Source organism: Malania oleifera, chromosome 2, assembly GCF_029873635.1.
Source record: "Malania oleifera isolate guangnan ecotype guangnan chromosome 2, ASM2987363v1, whole genome shotgun sequence".
Taxonomy (NCBI): Eukaryota; Viridiplantae; Streptophyta; class Magnoliopsida; order Santalales; family Ximeniaceae; genus Malania; species Malania oleifera.
This window is the reverse complement of record NC_080418.1, coordinates 56,893,393-56,912,645: the sequence shown is the minus strand read 5'-3', so window position 1 is coordinate 56,912,645 and position 19,253 is coordinate 56,893,393. Positions and strand designations below refer to the sequence as shown.

Genomic DNA, 19,253 nt, shown 5'->3' with positions numbered 1-19,253 from the left:
GTACTCGACAGTGCCTGTACGAATAGGGCATTGGACGAGTATCAGTGCACAACCCGAGCCACGGGGTAAAACTGGTTATAGGGATATTTTGCTGTTGGTCATCTGATAAATCATTAAATGGTCAAAAGAAAGATGTGGGAATTTTGTAATATGAATAATGATATACCTGATGCATTACTGTATTGAAAATATTTGATTTATATTCCAAATGTTGAATGAAAATATGCATGTATGCAGTCACACATTATTGTAACTCCTTCTTCCTTACTGAGAGGTGTCTCACCCTATCATACAACTTTTGTTTTCAGGTCCATCAGTGCGTCAGTCCTAATAGCTAAAAGGACTGGGAGATTGTTTTTGAACAACTTACGTAAGCATCTGAATCATGTAGTAAATCTTAGATGAAGTTCCTTTTTGGAGGGTTGTAATAATGAGAATTGTTCTAAGTCCGAAATATGTAAATTATGGATGTATTAGTGAACTCTGGTATAAGTCTAGTAGAAATCCCAATGGATGTTTATGTTTTTCCGCGACATTTACATCATTATTATGTATGTTTTACACCCGTATGTCCCTTTTTAGGGCGGGTTATTTTCATATCTTGAATAGGTGACACTTGGGTCCGTATAAAGGGTCGGGTCGTTACACAGACAATACAATTTCAATATCTCTCAACAAATTACAATTCCGTGCCAATCAGATATGCAGTATATTCAACAAAGAAATTAAATCAAGCAAGAAGTAGAATATAAAGCAGGAAAGGTAAAAGTGACATTGAATATGTTATCGGGGTTTGGCAAACGTGCCTACATCCCCGCCTCAGCTCACAAGCCTGAGAATTACCACTAATACTCACTTAATGGGTGGAGCGACACCGAATACAATACTAGGTCAAATTGTCAGGGATGACCTCAACCTTTACACACTCTCCTTATAGGACGGAGAAGACCCTACTACACCTTAAGGGGCAAAGACTACCCACCTCAAGCCACGCCTGGAATACAATCAATAAAACTTTTCATACAATTTAAAGGTGGTTCTAACACAAACAGATTTGTACAATAATATAATCAATATGTGCACTCACAGTTGATATGGATTTAATGCTCAAATGAGATGTTGAGGAGATTGATTCAAGATAATATATTCAATAAATGAATATTCAAGTGAGACTCAAGAACCCTAATCAAATATCTCAAAGATAAGTCAAATAATTTCACGACATATATTTTAGGGTTTTTGCATGCAAAAAAACGTATCAAGTAGATATGCAAACTCTCAAGTCTTGCAATACGAATGCCAAGACTAGCAAGCTAAAAGCAAGATCTTCCCAATGAAATATTTATATATGAAATATTATGGGAACGATCAAACAAGCAAGAACTTTCAAAAAATAGATTTTCAAAAATGTATGAGTGTGTGAGAGTCTTTGCCAAAAGAATGAATTGTGAGGATACACACAATAACCACAATCAACTCCCTTCAATCTTGCAATTGATTTGTAAGAGAGGGGAACAAGAAAGATAAACTCTTTATTTCAAAAAGATATTTTCAAGTGAGTATCAAAGAGATTATAAAAAAAAAATATGTGCTTGGAATGTAAAGTATATAGCAAATGAAGTATAAATATTTTGAGAGGAAATTTGCTAAGCACTTTTGCTAATATGCTCTAATCAAGACAAATGATAAGATATATATAGGGTGCCCTCAAATTTTGACCGTTGGGGACTTATTGGGAATATTAGAAAATATTTAATTGCAATTTAACCCAATTTACCCCTAATTACTGTAGTAAAAAACAAAGCAATCCGAGAGACTCGGTCACCTGGTCCTTAGGGCCGGTCGGTTGAACAAACATAGATAGAAAAGTTCAGTTTTGGGTTTGGGTGCCCGAGGATAAGTCCAGTTGGCTAAAGTGAAGGCGATTTTCCAAAATTCTTAAAGTTTGCTCGCCTGACAAAGAGTTCGGTCTGCCGAACATGACAATTCGGTCGCCCAGGGTATTTTTGAACTAAGTATTCAGGCGCCCAGTGACGGTAGAAAAAGTAATTGAGGGATGGTCGACCGTGGACGTTTAGTTCAATTTCGGTTCAGTCGCCCGGGCCTCAGTCAACATGTTGACTTTCTACCTATTCAGTTGACCGAAGCATTTTTTAACGCGCTAGGTTTGATCGCCCGAAGCCTTTTGAAACTTAAGAAATAGGTCTTATTTTTTAGTATAGTTTATCCCTGTTTGCATAGTTATGATTTGTAATATTGAGGGGATTTGTGCAATTGATGTGTAGGGACCTAGGGTCGATCTAAGATCATTTGAGCATTTAGTCCTATCATGCATGTGATGCAGTTATTACATACCATATTATATTACAAACCAAGTAAAAATGAATGCAAATACAATAACAATGAGGTCTTCATTCTTTTGCTTCTTTAGGCGCCGTATATGAAACATGATCTTCAAGGTCCGTATGGTTTCCTTGTGTTCCTACCATCTGTGCATGTTAAGGATGAACCTGTTCAAGAAGCTCATTGCACATGTAAGAAGCATTGGTTTTGTCATAATCAAAACGGGGTCAGACTCATAGAGTCAACATTCTTCCCCTTTTTGATGATGATAAAAACAATTTGCAAAAGTGGGCAAAGCCTAATAGGCTCCCCCTAAGTATATGCATAGAATTTAAATTTGAAGTGCAAGCATATGACAAATGAAGACAAACACACTCAAATTATGCATTCAATTTTTTGTTGTCAATAAAGCTCAAATAATATGGAATGATATGCATTTAGCTTTCCCAATTTTGCATTAGACACTTCTCCCCATTTTGACATTAGCAAGAAGGAGCTAAAGTAGTAAAGTAAGCACAAGACATAGTCAATTAAGTGAATGGTTTAATTTTGGGAAGAACATTTTTACAAAATTTTGGCAGCATGCCGTTTGAAAATAGAGCAATTCCCAAAAAGTAAATCAATGACCTGATTGATTACAAGTAAGCTCATCATTCAAATCATGCAGGATATTTAGTATAGTTCATGGCAGTGCATGTAATGATTCAAATACATCCAATATTCATAATCAATATAAAGCAAACATCTCAATATATACATTAAGAATATGAATATAGGTGTTATAATTGTTAAGGAATTTCAGAGCGGTAGTATTTTAAGTTAAGTTGCTCCCCCTAACAATTCGAAATGAATTGCTTATACTAATCAAGATTTGTTTCATTATGCCTAGTAGTATAATCCCTTAAAAAAGTAACTAATATTGGATATTGATTAATTCATTTAAAAAAAAATTGCAATGAGTATAATTATCCCTACAATTCACACATGCATAAGAAAAATGATATTAAGACATGATATGATGCTTATAAACCAAGAACTATCAAATTATGAAGCTTTAAGTACTGGATATAATGTTCAACGTTTTTCTAAAGAACCTCAATATTTCAATAAACAAAAGTGATGCATATAAGTTCTTTAAGCTCTTTCTGTAGAGATGGAGCTGAGCTCCTCTAAATTCCTGATGATTATGTAAGGATAAAATTTAATATTCGATAAATTTTCACTCATCTTTTCAAAAATATTTTGACATTCATTTCATTATAATCATCTTTGTACAAGGTTTTATTTTGAGAATTTTTTTTTTTTTTCAAAATTTCGGCAGTATACGGTTTGTAAATTGGACATTTCCCATAAAACTTGTACCTAATAGCTGGTTGTTCTCAATAGATAGATCATATAAAGTATGCAACAAACTAAAATCCACTACCAGCATGCAATTCACATCAGTGCATCCGCCATACAGGAGACTTTCAACACAAGCATGCATTCCAGTAATTCAATCAACATATCATAAAAAAAAAAAATTAAAACCATCCATCAAAGAAATTTGATCATTTTAACACATTATGGATAGTGCACTATAATGCTATTCATAAAGGCATATACATGCAAAGTTTGATTGTGAGAGCATTTAATAGAGCCAAGAAATGCTCCCCATGAGTTATAGACTAATCCATTTTATGCCTTTTTCACTTTCTAATTACTTAGCTAAGTGTTTTAGATTTTTTCGTGATTTAATCTTGGCTTATCATGCTTAGGCTTAAAGGACCAAAAAGTCACAATGAGTATATCTTTAAATGAACTAAGCCTACGTTACCTCTTTTCTTCATGAATCTTAACAAGTGAGAGGCACAAGTTCGAATGGCTTTGAATTTTAAATGCAAGTGCATAGGTCTCCCCCTGAGTTATAGGCTAATCCATTTTATGCCTTTTTCACTTTCTAATTACTTAGCTAAGTGTTTTAGATTTTTTCGTGATTTAATCTTGGCTTATCATGCTTAGGCTTAGAGGACCAAAAAGTCACAATGAGTATATCTTTAAATGAACTAAGCCTATGTTACCTCCTTTCTTCATGAATCCTAACAAGTGAGAGGCACGAGTTCGAATGGCTTTGAATTTTAAATGCATGTGCATAGGTCTCCTTGAAGTTTATGCATTCATCTGGATTAATACCTAATGCAACCAACTTAGCCATCCAGCTTAATCAAATGAGATGAAAATCTAAATAATTTTATGTTAACGTTTGAGAGCTTATGAAGCTAGCAGGGATAAATACTCTTAAAGATTAAATTATTAATATGTTTAGAAGAGTATTTTGGTAGTAGCAGGACATTATAGAAGATAAACATTCTAAAGAAAATTTCCTAACTATTTTGGCAAAGAGCATTAAAGAGTATATGAATTTTGACTGTAGTTCTTTGGTGATTGGAAAGTATCCTTTAAGTATGATCACTATTTTGGGCAATGATGCAAACCATTGAATAGGTGACTCTTTACCAAATATGATCACGGTTGGTAAAGATATCCTATGGAGGAGATGGTGAACCAAAATAGAGGATTTTTATATTTTAAGTACGAAGGGAATAATTTTATGATTACAAGGTGAAAACTTGATTCCCTTAGTGGATGCCCCTAATTTGGTTGAAAAGGGATGTCTTTCAAATAAGCACTTGATGGAATAGGAACTTGATAATTATTAGTGCTTAAGCCTAGAGTGATGACAAAACTTTGATTAGAATTTTATGTTTAAAGAGTGTCTTTAGTGAAGAATGATGTGAATTCCCTAAAGTTCAATTTTGTGCAATGGACAGAGTATGCTTAACTTTAGATTTTATATTTAAGCATAAGTTAAACAATTTGAAATTTAAATACAAAGCAAACATGCCATGTCCATTTGGAAGTGGATTTTTATTCAAGTAACTAATAATTTCATATTTCAACCAATGAATATATGCATTAAGTTTAGATTAGTTAAAAACTTGGATTTGCAGATTGACTTGATTCTCAAATGATCTTAGTATACCAAAGATGGAATGAATATGCTAAGATTTGACATTTTAGGGACAGACCACTTCGTAGGCTAATAGAAATAACTCCCACAGGGCCTAGAACCTAAGAGAAGCATTTATGTAACTCCAATTGGAATCCATTCATTCTTAAGTCCTAAGGAGTTTTCTTTCTTGGCAACTCATACCTTTTTTCTATCTTTGAGTCTTGATGCGTTAGGACCAGGTGGTACTTTGACTCTCTAGACTAGTTTGGGTTTCACACATTTCCTTTCAAATGGGTAATCAAATTTTATGTGCCCTTTTTTTTTATACAAAACGCATATGGTGTGAGTATACGAATTGGAGGAGGTACTAGCATAATGTTTAGATTCTCTAACAAAGTACCCCATGTATAGGTTCTTTCTTTTCCTATTTTCAATCTCATTAAAACCTATACATTCTTTATCTAAAGTCATCTTTTGTGAACCTAAGAGTTTTTCAAAGTTTTCTTTGCCCCTAGTGAATGTGTGGATGATTTTATCTTGGTGCTCAATTTTTCTTTTGAGGTCTTGAATTTTTAGATCTTTTAAACCCTTGCAAAGACCTTGTAGTTTTATGAATTCTTTAGATATTGTATTTGCTTTACATTCAAGTTCTGAAATACGAAGATCCTTTTTATTATCACTAGAGATTTGATATCTTAAGGCATTCAACTCTTTTTCCAATTTATCATTCTTGTTTACTAAATTTTTTATTTTCAAATTGTTTTCCTTTTCAACAAGAATTTTTTATTCAAGTGCTTTCAATGATGCCTCATTCTTGTTTTTCAAAACAGTATAGCATTTAAGGGCTTTAACAAGAGACTTATGAGTTTTAATATATTCTTATTTGAGTTTCTCATAAGTGGGCATGCTTTCATTACCAGAACTATCACATGATTTAGTATCAGATGTATCACAAGATTTATCGCATGAAACATTGCATGAATCATTCAATGAGATAGAAGGAGACAAATTTACCTCTTCGTCGGTTAAGGCTATAAAGCACTGATTTTCTCCTCCATGATCTTTTGAGCTTGACTCGTGTGGGGTGATAGCCTTTTCGGGCTTAGTTTTTCCATAACACTTTTCCAGTTTCCCCCATATTTCTTTAGCATTCTAACATGCCATAACTTCATGAAGGATTTTAGTATCTAAAACATATAGTAAAGTATTCATGACATCAAAATTTATTTGCATTAAACTCATGTCATTCTCATCCAACTCATTTTCTAATTTGGGGACTTCAACAAAATCAACGGTTTACAGAGGCACAACATTTCCCTGAGTAATAACTTTTCAAATCCTCCAATTTAATGCTTTAATATAAATAGTCATTCTAAATTTCCACACAGTATTATTTTCACTAAAAAACATTGGAGGGTTTGTAGATAACCTTCCCGCGCCATATGGGAATACACCAACTAAAGCCATTGCGATTTTTTTTCAAAAACGTTTAAGTCTATGCAACGAGACTTTGATACCAAATGTTGACTTTGGTATATTCTCAAGAGAGGGGGGGTGTGAATTGGAAATTTAAAGTTTCTTCCAAGGTTTAACTAAGCCAACGGCATGAATACACAACCTAGGCGTAGTCTAAGCTCGTATGAAATTTCAGAAATGATAAATCAATCAATTCTTAGCATAGGCAATACAGTTCTAGTATTTCTCAACAAATTACAATTTCGTGTCAATCAGATATGCAGTATATTCAGCAAAGAAATTAAATCAAGTAAGAAGACATATATAAAGCAGGAAACATAAAAGTGACACTGAATATATTATCGGGGTTCAGCAAACATGCCTACGTCCCCGCCTCAGCTCGCAAGCCGGAGAATTACCACTAATGCTTACTTAATGGGCAGAGTGACACCGAATACAACACTAGGTAAAATTATCAGGGCTGACCTCAACCTTTACACACTCTCTTTACGGGGCGGAGAAGACCCTAACACTCCTTTAGGGGCGGAGAATACCCACCTCAGGCCATGCCTGGAAACTTTTCGTACAATTTAAAGGTGTTTCTAACACAAGCAGATTTGCACAACAATATGATCCAAATATGTGTACTCACAGATGATATGAATTAAATGCTCAAGTGAGATCTTGAAGAGATTGATTCAAGATAATATATTTAATAAATGAATATTCAAGTGAACCTCAAGAACCCTAATCAAATATCTCAAAGATAAGTCAAGTAATTTCACAATAGATATTTTAGGATTTTTGCTTGCAAAAAATGTATCAAGTAGATATGCAAGCTCTCAAGTCTTGCGATATGAATGTCAAGACTAGCAAACTAAAAACAAAATCTTCCTAATCAAATATTTATATATGAAATGAGTGTGTGAGAGTCTTTTCCAAGAGAATGAATTGTGAAGATGCATACAATAACCACAATCAACTCCCTTCAATCTTGCAATTAATTTGTAAGAGAGGAGAACAAGAAAGATAAACTCTCTATTTCAAATAGATATTTTCAAGTTAGTATCAAAGAGAGTATAGAAAAAATATATGCTTGGAATCTAAAGTATATAGCAAATGAAGTATAAATATTTTGAGAGGAAATTTGCTAATCACTTTTGCTAATATGCTCTAATCAAGACAAATGATAAAATATATATAGGGTGTCCTTGAATTTTGATCGTTGGGGACTTATTGGGAATATTAGAAAATATTTAATTGTAATTTAACCCAATTTACCCCTAATTACTGCAGTTAAAAATAAGGCAACCCGAGGGATTCGATCGCTTGGTCCTTTGGGTCGGTCGCTCGAACAGACACACATAGAAAAGTTCAGTTTTGGGTTCAGGTTCTCGAGGATAAGTTCGATTGGTCGAGGTCGAGGTGATTTTCTAAAACGCTCGAGGTTCGGTCGCCTAACGAAGAGTTTGATCTGCCGAACATGACAATTCGGCCACCCAGGGTATTTTTGAACTAAGTATTCGGGCGCCCGGAGACGGTAGAAAAAGTGACCTTTTGAGGGACGGTCGACTATGGATGTTTAGTTCAATCGCCCGGGTCTTAGTCAACATATTGACTTTCTACCTATTCAGTCGATCGAGACATTTTTTAACGCGCTAGGTCGGTCACTTGAAACCCTTTGAAACTTAAGAAATATGTCTTGTTTTTTTTGTATAGTTTTACCCCTATTTGCATAGTTATGATTTTTAAGATAAAGGGGATTTGTGCAATTAATGTGTAGGGACCTAGGGTCAATCTAAGGTCATTTGAGTATGTAGTCCTATTATGCATGTAATGCAGTTATTACAGACCATATTATATTACAGACCAAGTAAAAAAATGAATGCAAATATAATAAAAAAGAGGTCTTCATTCTTTTGCTTCTTTAGACGCTGTATATGAAACATGATCTTTAAGGTCCGTATGACTTCCTTGTGTTCCTACCATCAGTACATGTTAAGGATGAATCTGTTCAAAAAGGTTAGTGCACAGGTAAGAAACATTGGTTTTGTCATAATTAAAATGAGATCAAACTCATAGAGTCAGCATATTAATTATTTTATATAGTCAGTATAAAAACAATTATCCCAAGACGGTCCTATTCAATACACACAAAGTATACTAGCACAAAGAGTTGGAACTGTACCAGACCTAACAGTCAAGACATACTTATTAAAACCTTGTGCTATAATCCTACTAATGGTGTGTTTAATTTCATTTAAGACTGTGAGCAATAAACTTATATTTTATAAGAACTAATGATCTAATCTTCTGTGTATAAGTCGTACTGTACACATTAGATCACATACTATATAGAATAAAAGATACACATGCATAATCATTAAATAAATAATATCAGGTAAATATTACTTACAAAGATTCTCATTAAAATGGAATAAGTGAAGTTATTAATAAATACCAAAACTGATTACATAAAACATGTCTTTTAGTATAAATCCCTAATAGTCACAAGAATAACAACACCTTCGGCTTCCTTCGACGCTCACGCCACACCAACGCTGACACCTTCCATCCTCACAACACCTCCGGCTTCCTCCGAAGTCCCACCCCCACTCCGATGCAGCAATACTTGAGCTCATTTTAATAAGAAATATCAATAAACTTTTATTTCGTAGACGTATTGTCATTTTTATTTTTATATTTTGGCTGATAAAGTAAAAAACTCTACGTGCCAGTCAAAAGATAAAAAAGTATTATTTAAAAAAAAACTTATGATTATCCAATAGTGTTTGGGAGTAGTTGATTAGAATTAGGTAATTATTTATAGGAGAAGCTTGCCCTTGCCCAGCAGCCATGACCCATCCCACAAGCAACGGCCCCACATGACATTGCAATGCATTTAATGATTTGTCTTATTTTTTTCCTTCCCACAAGAAAGAAGTAGTTGACTAGAATTAGGTAATTACTTATAGAAGAAGCTTGCCCTTGCCCACCAGCCATGACCCATCCCATAGGCAACGGCCCCACTTGACATTGCAGTGCATTTAATGACCGCCGGCTTATTATTTTACTTTAAGAAACCGAGTTTTTTCCCATTTTATTTAAAAAATAAAAAAATTAAATAAAGTCTTTTTTTAGAAAATAATTTTCGAAACGGTTTTGACGTAATCTCGTTATTTGAAGTAGTGAGATTTGCCACATGTTATTTTAGAAATTATTCTCAAAAAAATTATTATTTAATATATTTTTTTATAAAAAATAAAATAGATAAAAATTTTCTTGGGAGCTTATAATTAAATAAAAATTATATGAAAATTGTGTAAGGTGTAGATAGAACAACCCGAAATAAATACTAAAATTTTACTATTTTACTAGTGTGCTCCGGAAGGCGCGGTAGAATATCATCCTACCTTTAAGACCATTCCTGACCGAGTTTTTTTTGGTTTTATTAGTAAAAAATAATAAAATATCAAATAATACTCTTATTGTGAAAAAAATTTTTCAAATTGATGCTCACGTAATCTGGTAGCTTGATGCTGCGAGATTTAAAAGTTCAGCCAATGAGAAAGTTGACACGTGGCACGGTTAGAGAGAAAATCTCGCAGCATGAAACTGCAAGATTTAAAGCTTCTGACCAATAGAGTGGTGACGTGTGGCACTAAGCAAATCTTGCAGGTTAGTCCTGTGAGATTTACGGCTATAATTATAAATTTCTATTTTTACAAATTTAAATTTAAATAATAAGCATTCCCTTTTAACAAATTTAATCATAACTTTTCCTTATAAATATAATTTAAAGTTGAAGTTAAATTTAAACTTAAATTTAAATTTTTAAATTTAAAAAATATATATTTAACAATTTCCCTTATAAATTTAACAATTAGACAATTAAACACATTGTTAATTTTTTAAAAATATAATTGGAAAAAATAAATTTCTCGATAAATTATAAAAATGTCTAGTAATTATAATGCTGCAAAATGTTTATTGGATGTAATATTTAAAATTAACAATGTGTTTTATATAAATTTAATTATAATTTAAAATATAAAATTTAAGTTTATAAATTTTATAAACTTAAATTTAAAATATAACAATTGTTTAATTGTTAAAATATAACTTTCCCTTATAAATTTAAAATTTAATTAAATTTAAATTTTTTAAAGTTATAATTTAAATTTTATAACTTTCCCTTTTTACAAATTTAAATTTGTCTTGCAAAATGTTTAATTGTTAATTTTAAATATTACATCCAATAAACATTTTGCAACATTATAATTACTAAACATTTTTATAACTTATTGAGAAATTTATTTTTTCCAATTATATTTTTAAAAAATTTTGAAATAATACAAATTATTTTGTCGTATATAATTAATTGACTCAAAGCATCAAAACAGTCAATTCGAAATTTTTGTTCGGTCCTTAATCCACTTATTTGGCTTTAATCATTATATTAATCATATATATTTTTTTATTTACTAAATTAATGTCATTTTAAAATATTTTAAATTATAATTAAAATATAATTAAATTTAGTTATAATTAAATTTAAATAAAACACATTGTTAATTTTAAATATTATATCCAATAAACATTTTGCAGCATTATAATTACTAGACATTTTTATAACTTATTGAGGAATTTATTTTTTCTAATTATATTTTTAAAAAATTAACAATGTATTTAATTGTTAAATTTATAAGGAAAATTTTTAAAATTATATATTTTAAATTTAAAAATTTAAATTTAAGTTTAAATTTAACTTTAACTTTAAATTATATTTATAAGAGAAAGTTATAATTAAATTTATTAAAAGGGAATGTTTATTATTTAAATTTAAATTTGTAAAAAGGAAAAGTTATAATTATAGTCGTAAATCTCGCAGGATTAACCTGCGAGATTTGCTCAGTGCCACGCGTCACCACCCTATTGATCAGAGGCTTTAAATCTTACAGCTTCATGCTACGAGATTTTCTCCCTAACTGTGCCACGTGTCAGTTTTTCATTGACTGAACTTTTAAATCTTGCAGCATCAAGTTACGAGATTATCTGAGTATCAATTTGAAAATTTTTTTTCTAATAAGAGTATTATTTGATATTTTATTATTTTTTAATAATAAAATTAAAAAAAATTCCTCAACTGTTAGCCGCCCACACACTAGCTCCACCTTCATATTTTTATCAAACATTTTTTAGGGAAAAGAAATTTCTCACATAAAAGATAACATTAAAAAGTAACAAAAAGCCTTGAAGATAGTTGTTGGTTGAAGAGTGTCAGGAAGGGAACGGAGAGAGAGATGGAAATGAACGGACATCATGGAAAAGGAGTGAGAGGACAGGAAGTGTCAGGATGGTTTTAAAGATAGGGTATTTTAGCACGCCTTCCCGAGCACACTAACAAAATAATAAAATCCTAGCATTTATTTTGAATTGTTCTATCTGCACCTGCACAATTCCCGTGCAATTTTTATTTAATTATACACTTTAAAAAGAATTTTTGCTTATTTTATTTTTTTATAAAAATATATATTAAATAATATCATTTTTGATAATAATTGTCAAAATGACACCTGAGAATTATTTTCTCAAAAAAAGACATTGTTTAATATATTTTTTTAAAAAATAGATAAAATGGAAAAAAACTCTCAAGAAACCTCCCGAAACCTTCTCCACTCTTTGATTCAAACTTCATATGCACGCCCGTCAGCTGGTCCAAGGAGAGACTGGTCGCCTGTGTACGACTCGAACGCGATGCTGCTGTCCACAATCTCCGATTGGGACCTTCCCCTCTGCCAGCAGGGATGCAAAGACGCATACGGTGGCTAGGGCTCACTGCAGCGGCAAAGACTCAAGGCGGAGAGGGATTTGCTACAGTGGGATTCGACGAGGACGGTGGAAGAAGGCTTACGGTCGCTAGGGCTCACGGCAGCGGCGGCGGCCCACGACAGAAACGAACGGTGCCAGGGATCACGCAGGCGGAGCAACAAATGGTGCCGGGAGAGAGGAAAAACAAGTCTATGCAAATCCCATCCAAATCTCGCTTGACCATCCATCAGGAGATTAGGTAAGTCTTAAAATGGGAACTATTTTGCGTATTTAATATTTTATTAAATAAGAAAAAACTCTAGTTTGTATTATTATTATTATTATTATTATTTTTGGAGTACGTACCGGGTATCCACGCATCTGTTTTACGGTCCACGTCACTAATCCTGCGCCCCCTTGAAGTTGACCTCATAAATCCAAAGGGAGGGTAAATTCAGGAGTCCAAGAGCGGAAACGAGCCGAGAAGGGTTTGAACACCTGATCTCGTGAAAGGCACTCCCGCAATCCGTACTACCACTTCAACCACAGGATAGTTTCTACTATTATTATTATTTTTTTGGGTAATGTCGGGTATCCACAGCCGTCAACGCGCGTCCGTTTTACGATCCGCACGCACCGGCATGTGACTAATCCCACGCCCTGTAGCAGGAGCCCCACCCACCACAGAGAAGTAATTCAGGCGCCCGCCGCAGGAATCGAACCCAGAATGCCAGGATTAGGCTCACCTCGTGAAAGGAAATCCCGAAGTCCGCCTTGCCAACTGAGCTCAGCCCTGGGGGCATAGTATCTACTATTATTGTACATACGCGTACGTGAATGAAGACAAAAGAAGTTATTAACTAGGCTTGACTTGTCTCTCTGCTCCCTCTCTCATCGAAGTCATAAAAAATATATTCACTGATTCTACAAGAAAAAAGGGGAAGGAGCTGGTTATTTTATTATTTTTTAAGAAGTCCCTGCGGGCAACCGGTCAAGAAAGTGGACAAGAAAGATTACACTGCATACATGAATACAAAAGTGTGAAAAAGTAAGTTCAAGTAATGCCTATTCTGACAAAGAAAGAATTGGAAACCTGAAAGAGATCATGGCCTGCTTTATGATCGGATTATTTTCAGTTCTCCGCATTTTTCCCAGTGTTTGCTTTGCCGTACCTTATGTTACAGTCCCTCCTTCTCCAGTTCCACACACTTCTCCAGTTACAGTCTTTTCTCGAGGTAGTACTTCTCCAGTTCCACATACTTCTCCAGTTACAGTCATTTCTCGAGGTAACACTTCTCCAGTTCCAGACACTTCTCCAGTTACAGTCATTTCTCCAGTTTCGGTCACTCCTTCAGTGTCAGTGGCTAGCCCTGTGCCAGTAGAAGGACCTGCAAAAGATATTTTACCAGCTTCACCACATTCAGGCAATAAAATAAATTTGGTGGCAATAATAGCAGGGTCTTCTTCTGCTGCTGTTGTCATTATTTGTCTTGCAATTATGTTACTAGTGACATTGCAGAAGAGGAATAAAAGGGATGTGCCGGACGATTACAAGCAAGTCCCTGGAATTCCAAAGAGGTTTTCATATGAAGATCTACGCATTGCAACGGAGAATTTCAAGGAAAAACTTGGTGGCGGAGGATTTGGGTCTGTGTTCAAAGGAGTGCTAGGAGATGGCACAAGGATTGCAGTGAAGCGATTGGATAAAATGGGCCAAGGAATGAGAGAGTTCTTAGCAGAAGTGGAAACGATAGGAAGCATACACCATTTTAATCTTGTCCGGTTGATCGGATTTTGTGCAGAGAAGTCTTGCAGGCTTTTAGTGTATGAATACATGTGTTATGGTTCATTGGATAACTGGATTTTCTGCAATGACCAGAAACCATGCTTGGATTGGCAAATGAGGAAGAAGATTATTCTAGACATCGCCAAAGGGCTGGCTTATCTACACGAAGAGTGCCGACAAAGAATAGTTCATCTTGATATAAAGCCACAAAACATTCTCTTGGATGAAAATTTCAATGCCAAGATATCTGATTTTGGGTTGTCTAGGCTAATGGACAGGGATGAGAGCCAAGTCCAGACCAATATGAGGGGAACACCAGGGTACCTTGCTCCAGAGTGGTGTCAACTAAGAATCACAGTGAAAGTGGACATCTATAGCTTTGGAATTGTTCTCCTTGAGGTGGTCTGCGGAAGAAGAAATTTGGATCGATCTCGGTCTGAATCTGACAAACATCTATTGAGATTGCTGCAGAAAAAGGCCGAGGAGAACCAACTTATAGATATCGTTGAGAATTTGGATGAAGAAATGCAAATTTATGAAGAAGAAATCTTGAGGATGATAAGGATTGGAGCTTGGTGTTTACAGGATGATCATGCAAGAAGGCCTCTTATGTCGACGGTAGTGAAGGTTTTGGATGGAGTAATGGAGGTAGACCCAAGCATCATATACAAGTTTAGCCATGCAATGTCAACTCCTCCTGTTTCCAATGACCATGCTCTCACAGTACCACAAGCATCTGTTCTTTCTGCCCCTAGATGAAAGCGTGATTTCTATGTTGAGGAAATTAGTACTTTGCACTGCTGAAGTGTCTTTATGGATGGAATTGAAGTGTCTTCTGGGTGGAATTGATTTCTTCATGTGAGTGGAATTGAAGTATCTTCATTGGTGGAATTGATGTCTTCATGGATGGAATTGGTTGAGTGTGTTGCTAATAACATTTACATAAATTTTTAGTTATATTATAACTATTACCTTTATACATAAAATGTGATTTCAAGCATTCTGCTACTTTCACATCAGTAAGGAGTTGTATTGGAAGATTTTGCTGATTTCTTCAATACACCCTGGTAAAGTCACATTCAATTCATGCAAAAAAGTATGAATTTCCTTGAAAGCTTAGCTTCTCAGTTGATGTATGAAAGATTTAGTGCAGGTACTGCGAGAGAAAGAAACCTATATCTCAAAAGTAATTCACAGTTCACATGTCAACAGTTGGATACTAGCGTATGTTTTCATTAGTTGCATCAGAAGAAGATTCATGTATTTAAATTAAGGCAGCCTTGCAGCCTTACATTTCACTTTTAAGGAATTCTTTCTTTTGATGGTCAATTCCTTCCCATTGCCCTTTAATGAAACAGGGCTACACACGATTAATCTGCAATGCACTTAGTCATGAAAGGTTTAAGCAGCATGTAATCCACATCACAGAGTTTCTTCCTTGACATAAATAAGGGCAAACACTGCCATTGCCCCATGTGGAATGTGAAGTAAACTGGAGTTTGAGAGAGGAAATTGGCTGAGATTACAGAGGGAGCTCACTTTTTCTTCTTTGGAGAGTGCAGGACCAGCAGCTTTAGCACAAAATTCAGCATACTCGCTAAATAAGTTGTGGCGCTAATTAAATTCTTTTAGTTTTATTGCTTTTGGCAGTTTATATTTCAGATCGGGGCTAGCATTTGAGGAAACCATGCTAGCCTCATGGTTCCCCTTTAACATAAATAGCTATCTGCAAATGATATTTGTTTGTTGGTGCACTTCAATACCTCTTATTCTTGATCAAAATCTGCAGTGGAGAGAACAGATTTCTGACATTAGATATGAGCAAAATAGTACTGTAATGGAATATTCATGGCCTGCAAAACTTGTTTCAGAATGTCAGCATATACTGTTCATAGTGGAACATTTGTTTGGTTCATCTTAACATTTCATCCTCTGATTTGAAAATTTTTAATTCCTCTCTTCAATTTTTCATGCAAAACCTGAAGTTACTTCAAATTTTGCTAGCTTAGTTTTAGTAGAACCTCTAAATTATGGTTGCATAAGGACCACTTCGCAGATGATCGGTATATTTGCCTCTTTATAATTCAGTGGTCCTGATTTTGACAAACTTTACATGATGATTATCTGAATTTCAGACTAATGTTTAGTAAAATTTGTCTGCTGTAACTGTGGATTAACTATCACTGACCTATTGTTGATTGGTTTTGGATCAAAATTCAGTAAACATCACCAGGTTGCATTAACCAAATGCATCCCGTGTAAACTTAAAATCACAGAAAAAAGCCCCTTTCAAATATTCAGTATTTAAGGCTTGCATTGATGAGCATCTAACGGTATATCAGCCTACTGGAAAAGAATTTGAAGTGCTGTATGATATGGTTGTACAAGGGTTCCTATCTTAACGCCAGCACTATCTTACAGAAGAAATAAATCTCACATACTTTAACATCTTCAATTCAAATGCTGCATTTCAAATGTTATTGAGAGTGTGAAAACGCTTGCCTGCAAAGTTTTCCTGTAGCACATCTAATTTCATGTATGAGGGGAATGTTTCAGATGGGTATTGCTTTATGCCATCCGTAAATTTTAATGGAGAACAGTTTGCTCCAAATAACAGTATTCATTATGACACTGATCCTTTATGAGGCAACAAGCCCTCCCCCAGATGAAGGAACTGTACCAGAGGCTTCCCTGCTAATCCTATCTTCAAGAAATCAAATAAATTTAGCAGCAATAATAGCAGGGTTAGTTGCTGGTGCTTTTGTTTCCATTGTTCTTCAAATTGTCCAATCTGATTGCTCAAGACCAATATCAATGAGGATGGGGATTACTATATTTAGCTGGTTTCACGAATGCCTATATTAGAGTTTGTTAGTTTAGTTAAGTTGTTAGTTTAGTTGTTAATTCAGTTGTGGGTTATTGTATATATATACCCTTGTAATCTTCTTTATACATTGAATAATTTCGGAATAATACAGTTTATTTATTTAACATGGTATCAGAGCATTTTCTGCCGCTGCTCTCTGTGGTTCTCTTGGCAGAGCTTCCTTCAATCGAGGACTCATCCATGCTGCGATGAAGCTGTGCAAGGAATCGATCCCTGGAATGGAGATTGAGTACATAGACGTAGCGCCGCTGCCGATGCTCAACACCAATCTGGAGATCGACGGCAGCTACGACATTCTAGAGAAGAGGCAGACTCTTCCGGTTTGGCACCAGAAAGATGAGTTCTTGCAGGCTTTGAAGGCCAATCAGTCCCTCATCTTGTTCAACGAAACTGGTAGTGGTAAAACAACTCTGATCCCTCAGTTTGTTTTGGAAGTTATTGATATAGATACGCCAGACAAACGGAAGGAGATGATGATTGCCTGCACTCAGCCTCGTAGAGTGGCTGCAATGTCTGTATCATGTCGAGTTGCTGAAGAGATGGATGTAAATATTGGGGAAGTTGGATACAGCATTGTTAATATTACTTGGAACCTGACCTTCCGGCTACTTCTCCAGCTCCAGCTCCGGTGTCCTTATTATCTTAAATTTTTTTTCATTTCTTTCTTCAATCTTTCTGTTTCTTTTTCACTTCAATGGTGAAACCTGAGTTTTCTGTGCATTCTGCTTCTATTGCAAATGCATAGTTCTTAAAATTTTATTCATTTCTTTCTTCAAGTTTTCATTACTTGGAAAATTGCTGATGATTCTTTCTCCCATATTCTGCTCTGAAATTTTGGGAAATTTCTGTTCTAAAATTCTGTTCTGGAATTTTTTTTTTCTCATATTCAGCTGTGAAATTTTGGGAATTTGCTGATTGTGCTCCAAGTGTTGGAAAGAATGACACAAAGGAGCCTATGAGGTTTTCATATGTAGAACTGCCCAGGGTTTAAGGAGCTACCACTGGTGGCAGAGCATTTGGATCTGTGTTCAAGATAGTGCTTAAAGAAGACACTAGCGCTGGGTTAAAGCAGCTGGATAGGTTTTCATATAGATTACTCATTCTCTCTCTCTCTCTCTCTATGAATTTTCATTATAGATTTAGCTTTTTATCAGCACGTTGAGGTGACTAGAAGCAGTATTTCTATTAAGAGAAGGGTGAAATTTATTTTTCAAAGTCTCAGAGATCATGGCCAGCTTCATCTTCTTAATTTTTTATTTACACAATTCTTGTTAGTATTTTTCTTTGCTGAAAATTCAGCTGCTGTGACTGAAAATTCTTCAGTAACAAGAGCCAGTTACATATTCTATCTTGATTCAGACTATCCATCAATATGGTATAATAACAATTCACTCATTTTTGACACGCGGAAAATGATAGTATTTCTACTAATACAGGTGGATGCCGGTTTTTATTGTGGATTTTTCTGCACTGGAAAATGGAATCCCTACTTGTTTTCAGTTGTTGCCATTGGAGGAGGCAATCATAGATTAGTTTAGATAGAAAATAGAGATTACCCAGCACAAGAAAATGCAAATGTTCAATTGACAAGAGATGAAGGTTTAATGCTAAGATTCAAATGGCACGAAGGTGTGGTCAACGGATACATCAGGTAATTCCATAGTGGGAACAAACCTTATTGAATCCAGAAACCCGGTTCTCTTCAACATTGAAAGACAAAAGTGCTGTCATTTGGCAATCTTTTGACCACCCTCTAGACGCATTGCTTATTGGGCTAAGGTCACACTAGGGCCATAAACTTGTTGCAGGTTATTTTGATTGTTTTGATGCATGGGGTGTTTTAAGGTTATTATGTAAGTTCCAAGTGTCCTTTTGTTTTTATGGTATTCATCTGTCATAAGTAAGGGTTATTAATAAATTTGGGATAAAACTGTTATGTGGGTGGCCTCCGGCTCTTTCTAAAAAAAAAAAAAAAAAAG

At 34.6% G+C, this 19,253-nt stretch overlaps 1 protein-coding gene across 3 annotated transcripts; it reads left to right on the top strand.

Annotated features, from left to right (window-relative positions):
- Nucleotides 1–12,296: 12,296 nt before the first annotated feature.
- LOC131149509 (G-type lectin S-receptor-like serine/threonine-protein kinase SD2-5) lies at nucleotides 12,297–18,069 on the top strand. Of its 3 annotated transcripts, none has more exons than XR_009135233.1 (2): nucleotides 12,297–15,245; nucleotides 17,390–18,069. XR_009135233.1 is itself a non-coding variant. In XM_058100016.1 (2 exons), exon 2 carries the CDS (start codon nucleotides 13,707–13,709, stop codon nucleotides 15,144–15,146), a length of 1,440 nt encoding a protein of 479 aa, XP_057955999.1. In that variant the 5' UTR covers nucleotides 12,297–12,860; nucleotides 13,271–13,706; the 3' UTR covers nucleotides 15,147–15,386. The 3 variants fall into 3 exon arrangements, 2 of the variants coding, with proteins under 2 accessions (XP_057955999.1, XP_057956000.1); XM_058100016.1 differs by lacking the exon at nucleotides 17,390–18,069 and having other exon boundaries at nucleotides 12,297–12,860; nucleotides 13,271–15,386; XM_058100017.1 differs by lacking the exon at nucleotides 17,390–18,069 and having other exon boundaries at nucleotides 12,297–12,860; nucleotides 13,268–15,386.
- Nucleotides 18,070–19,253: the final 1,184 nt, after the last annotated feature.

What these genes read in the sequence shown, in the direction of transcription:
- LOC131149509 (XM_058100016.1), top strand. Translation starts at nt 13,707, where the DNA reads ATGGCCTGCTTTATGATCGGATTATTTTCAGTTCTCCGCATTTTTCCC.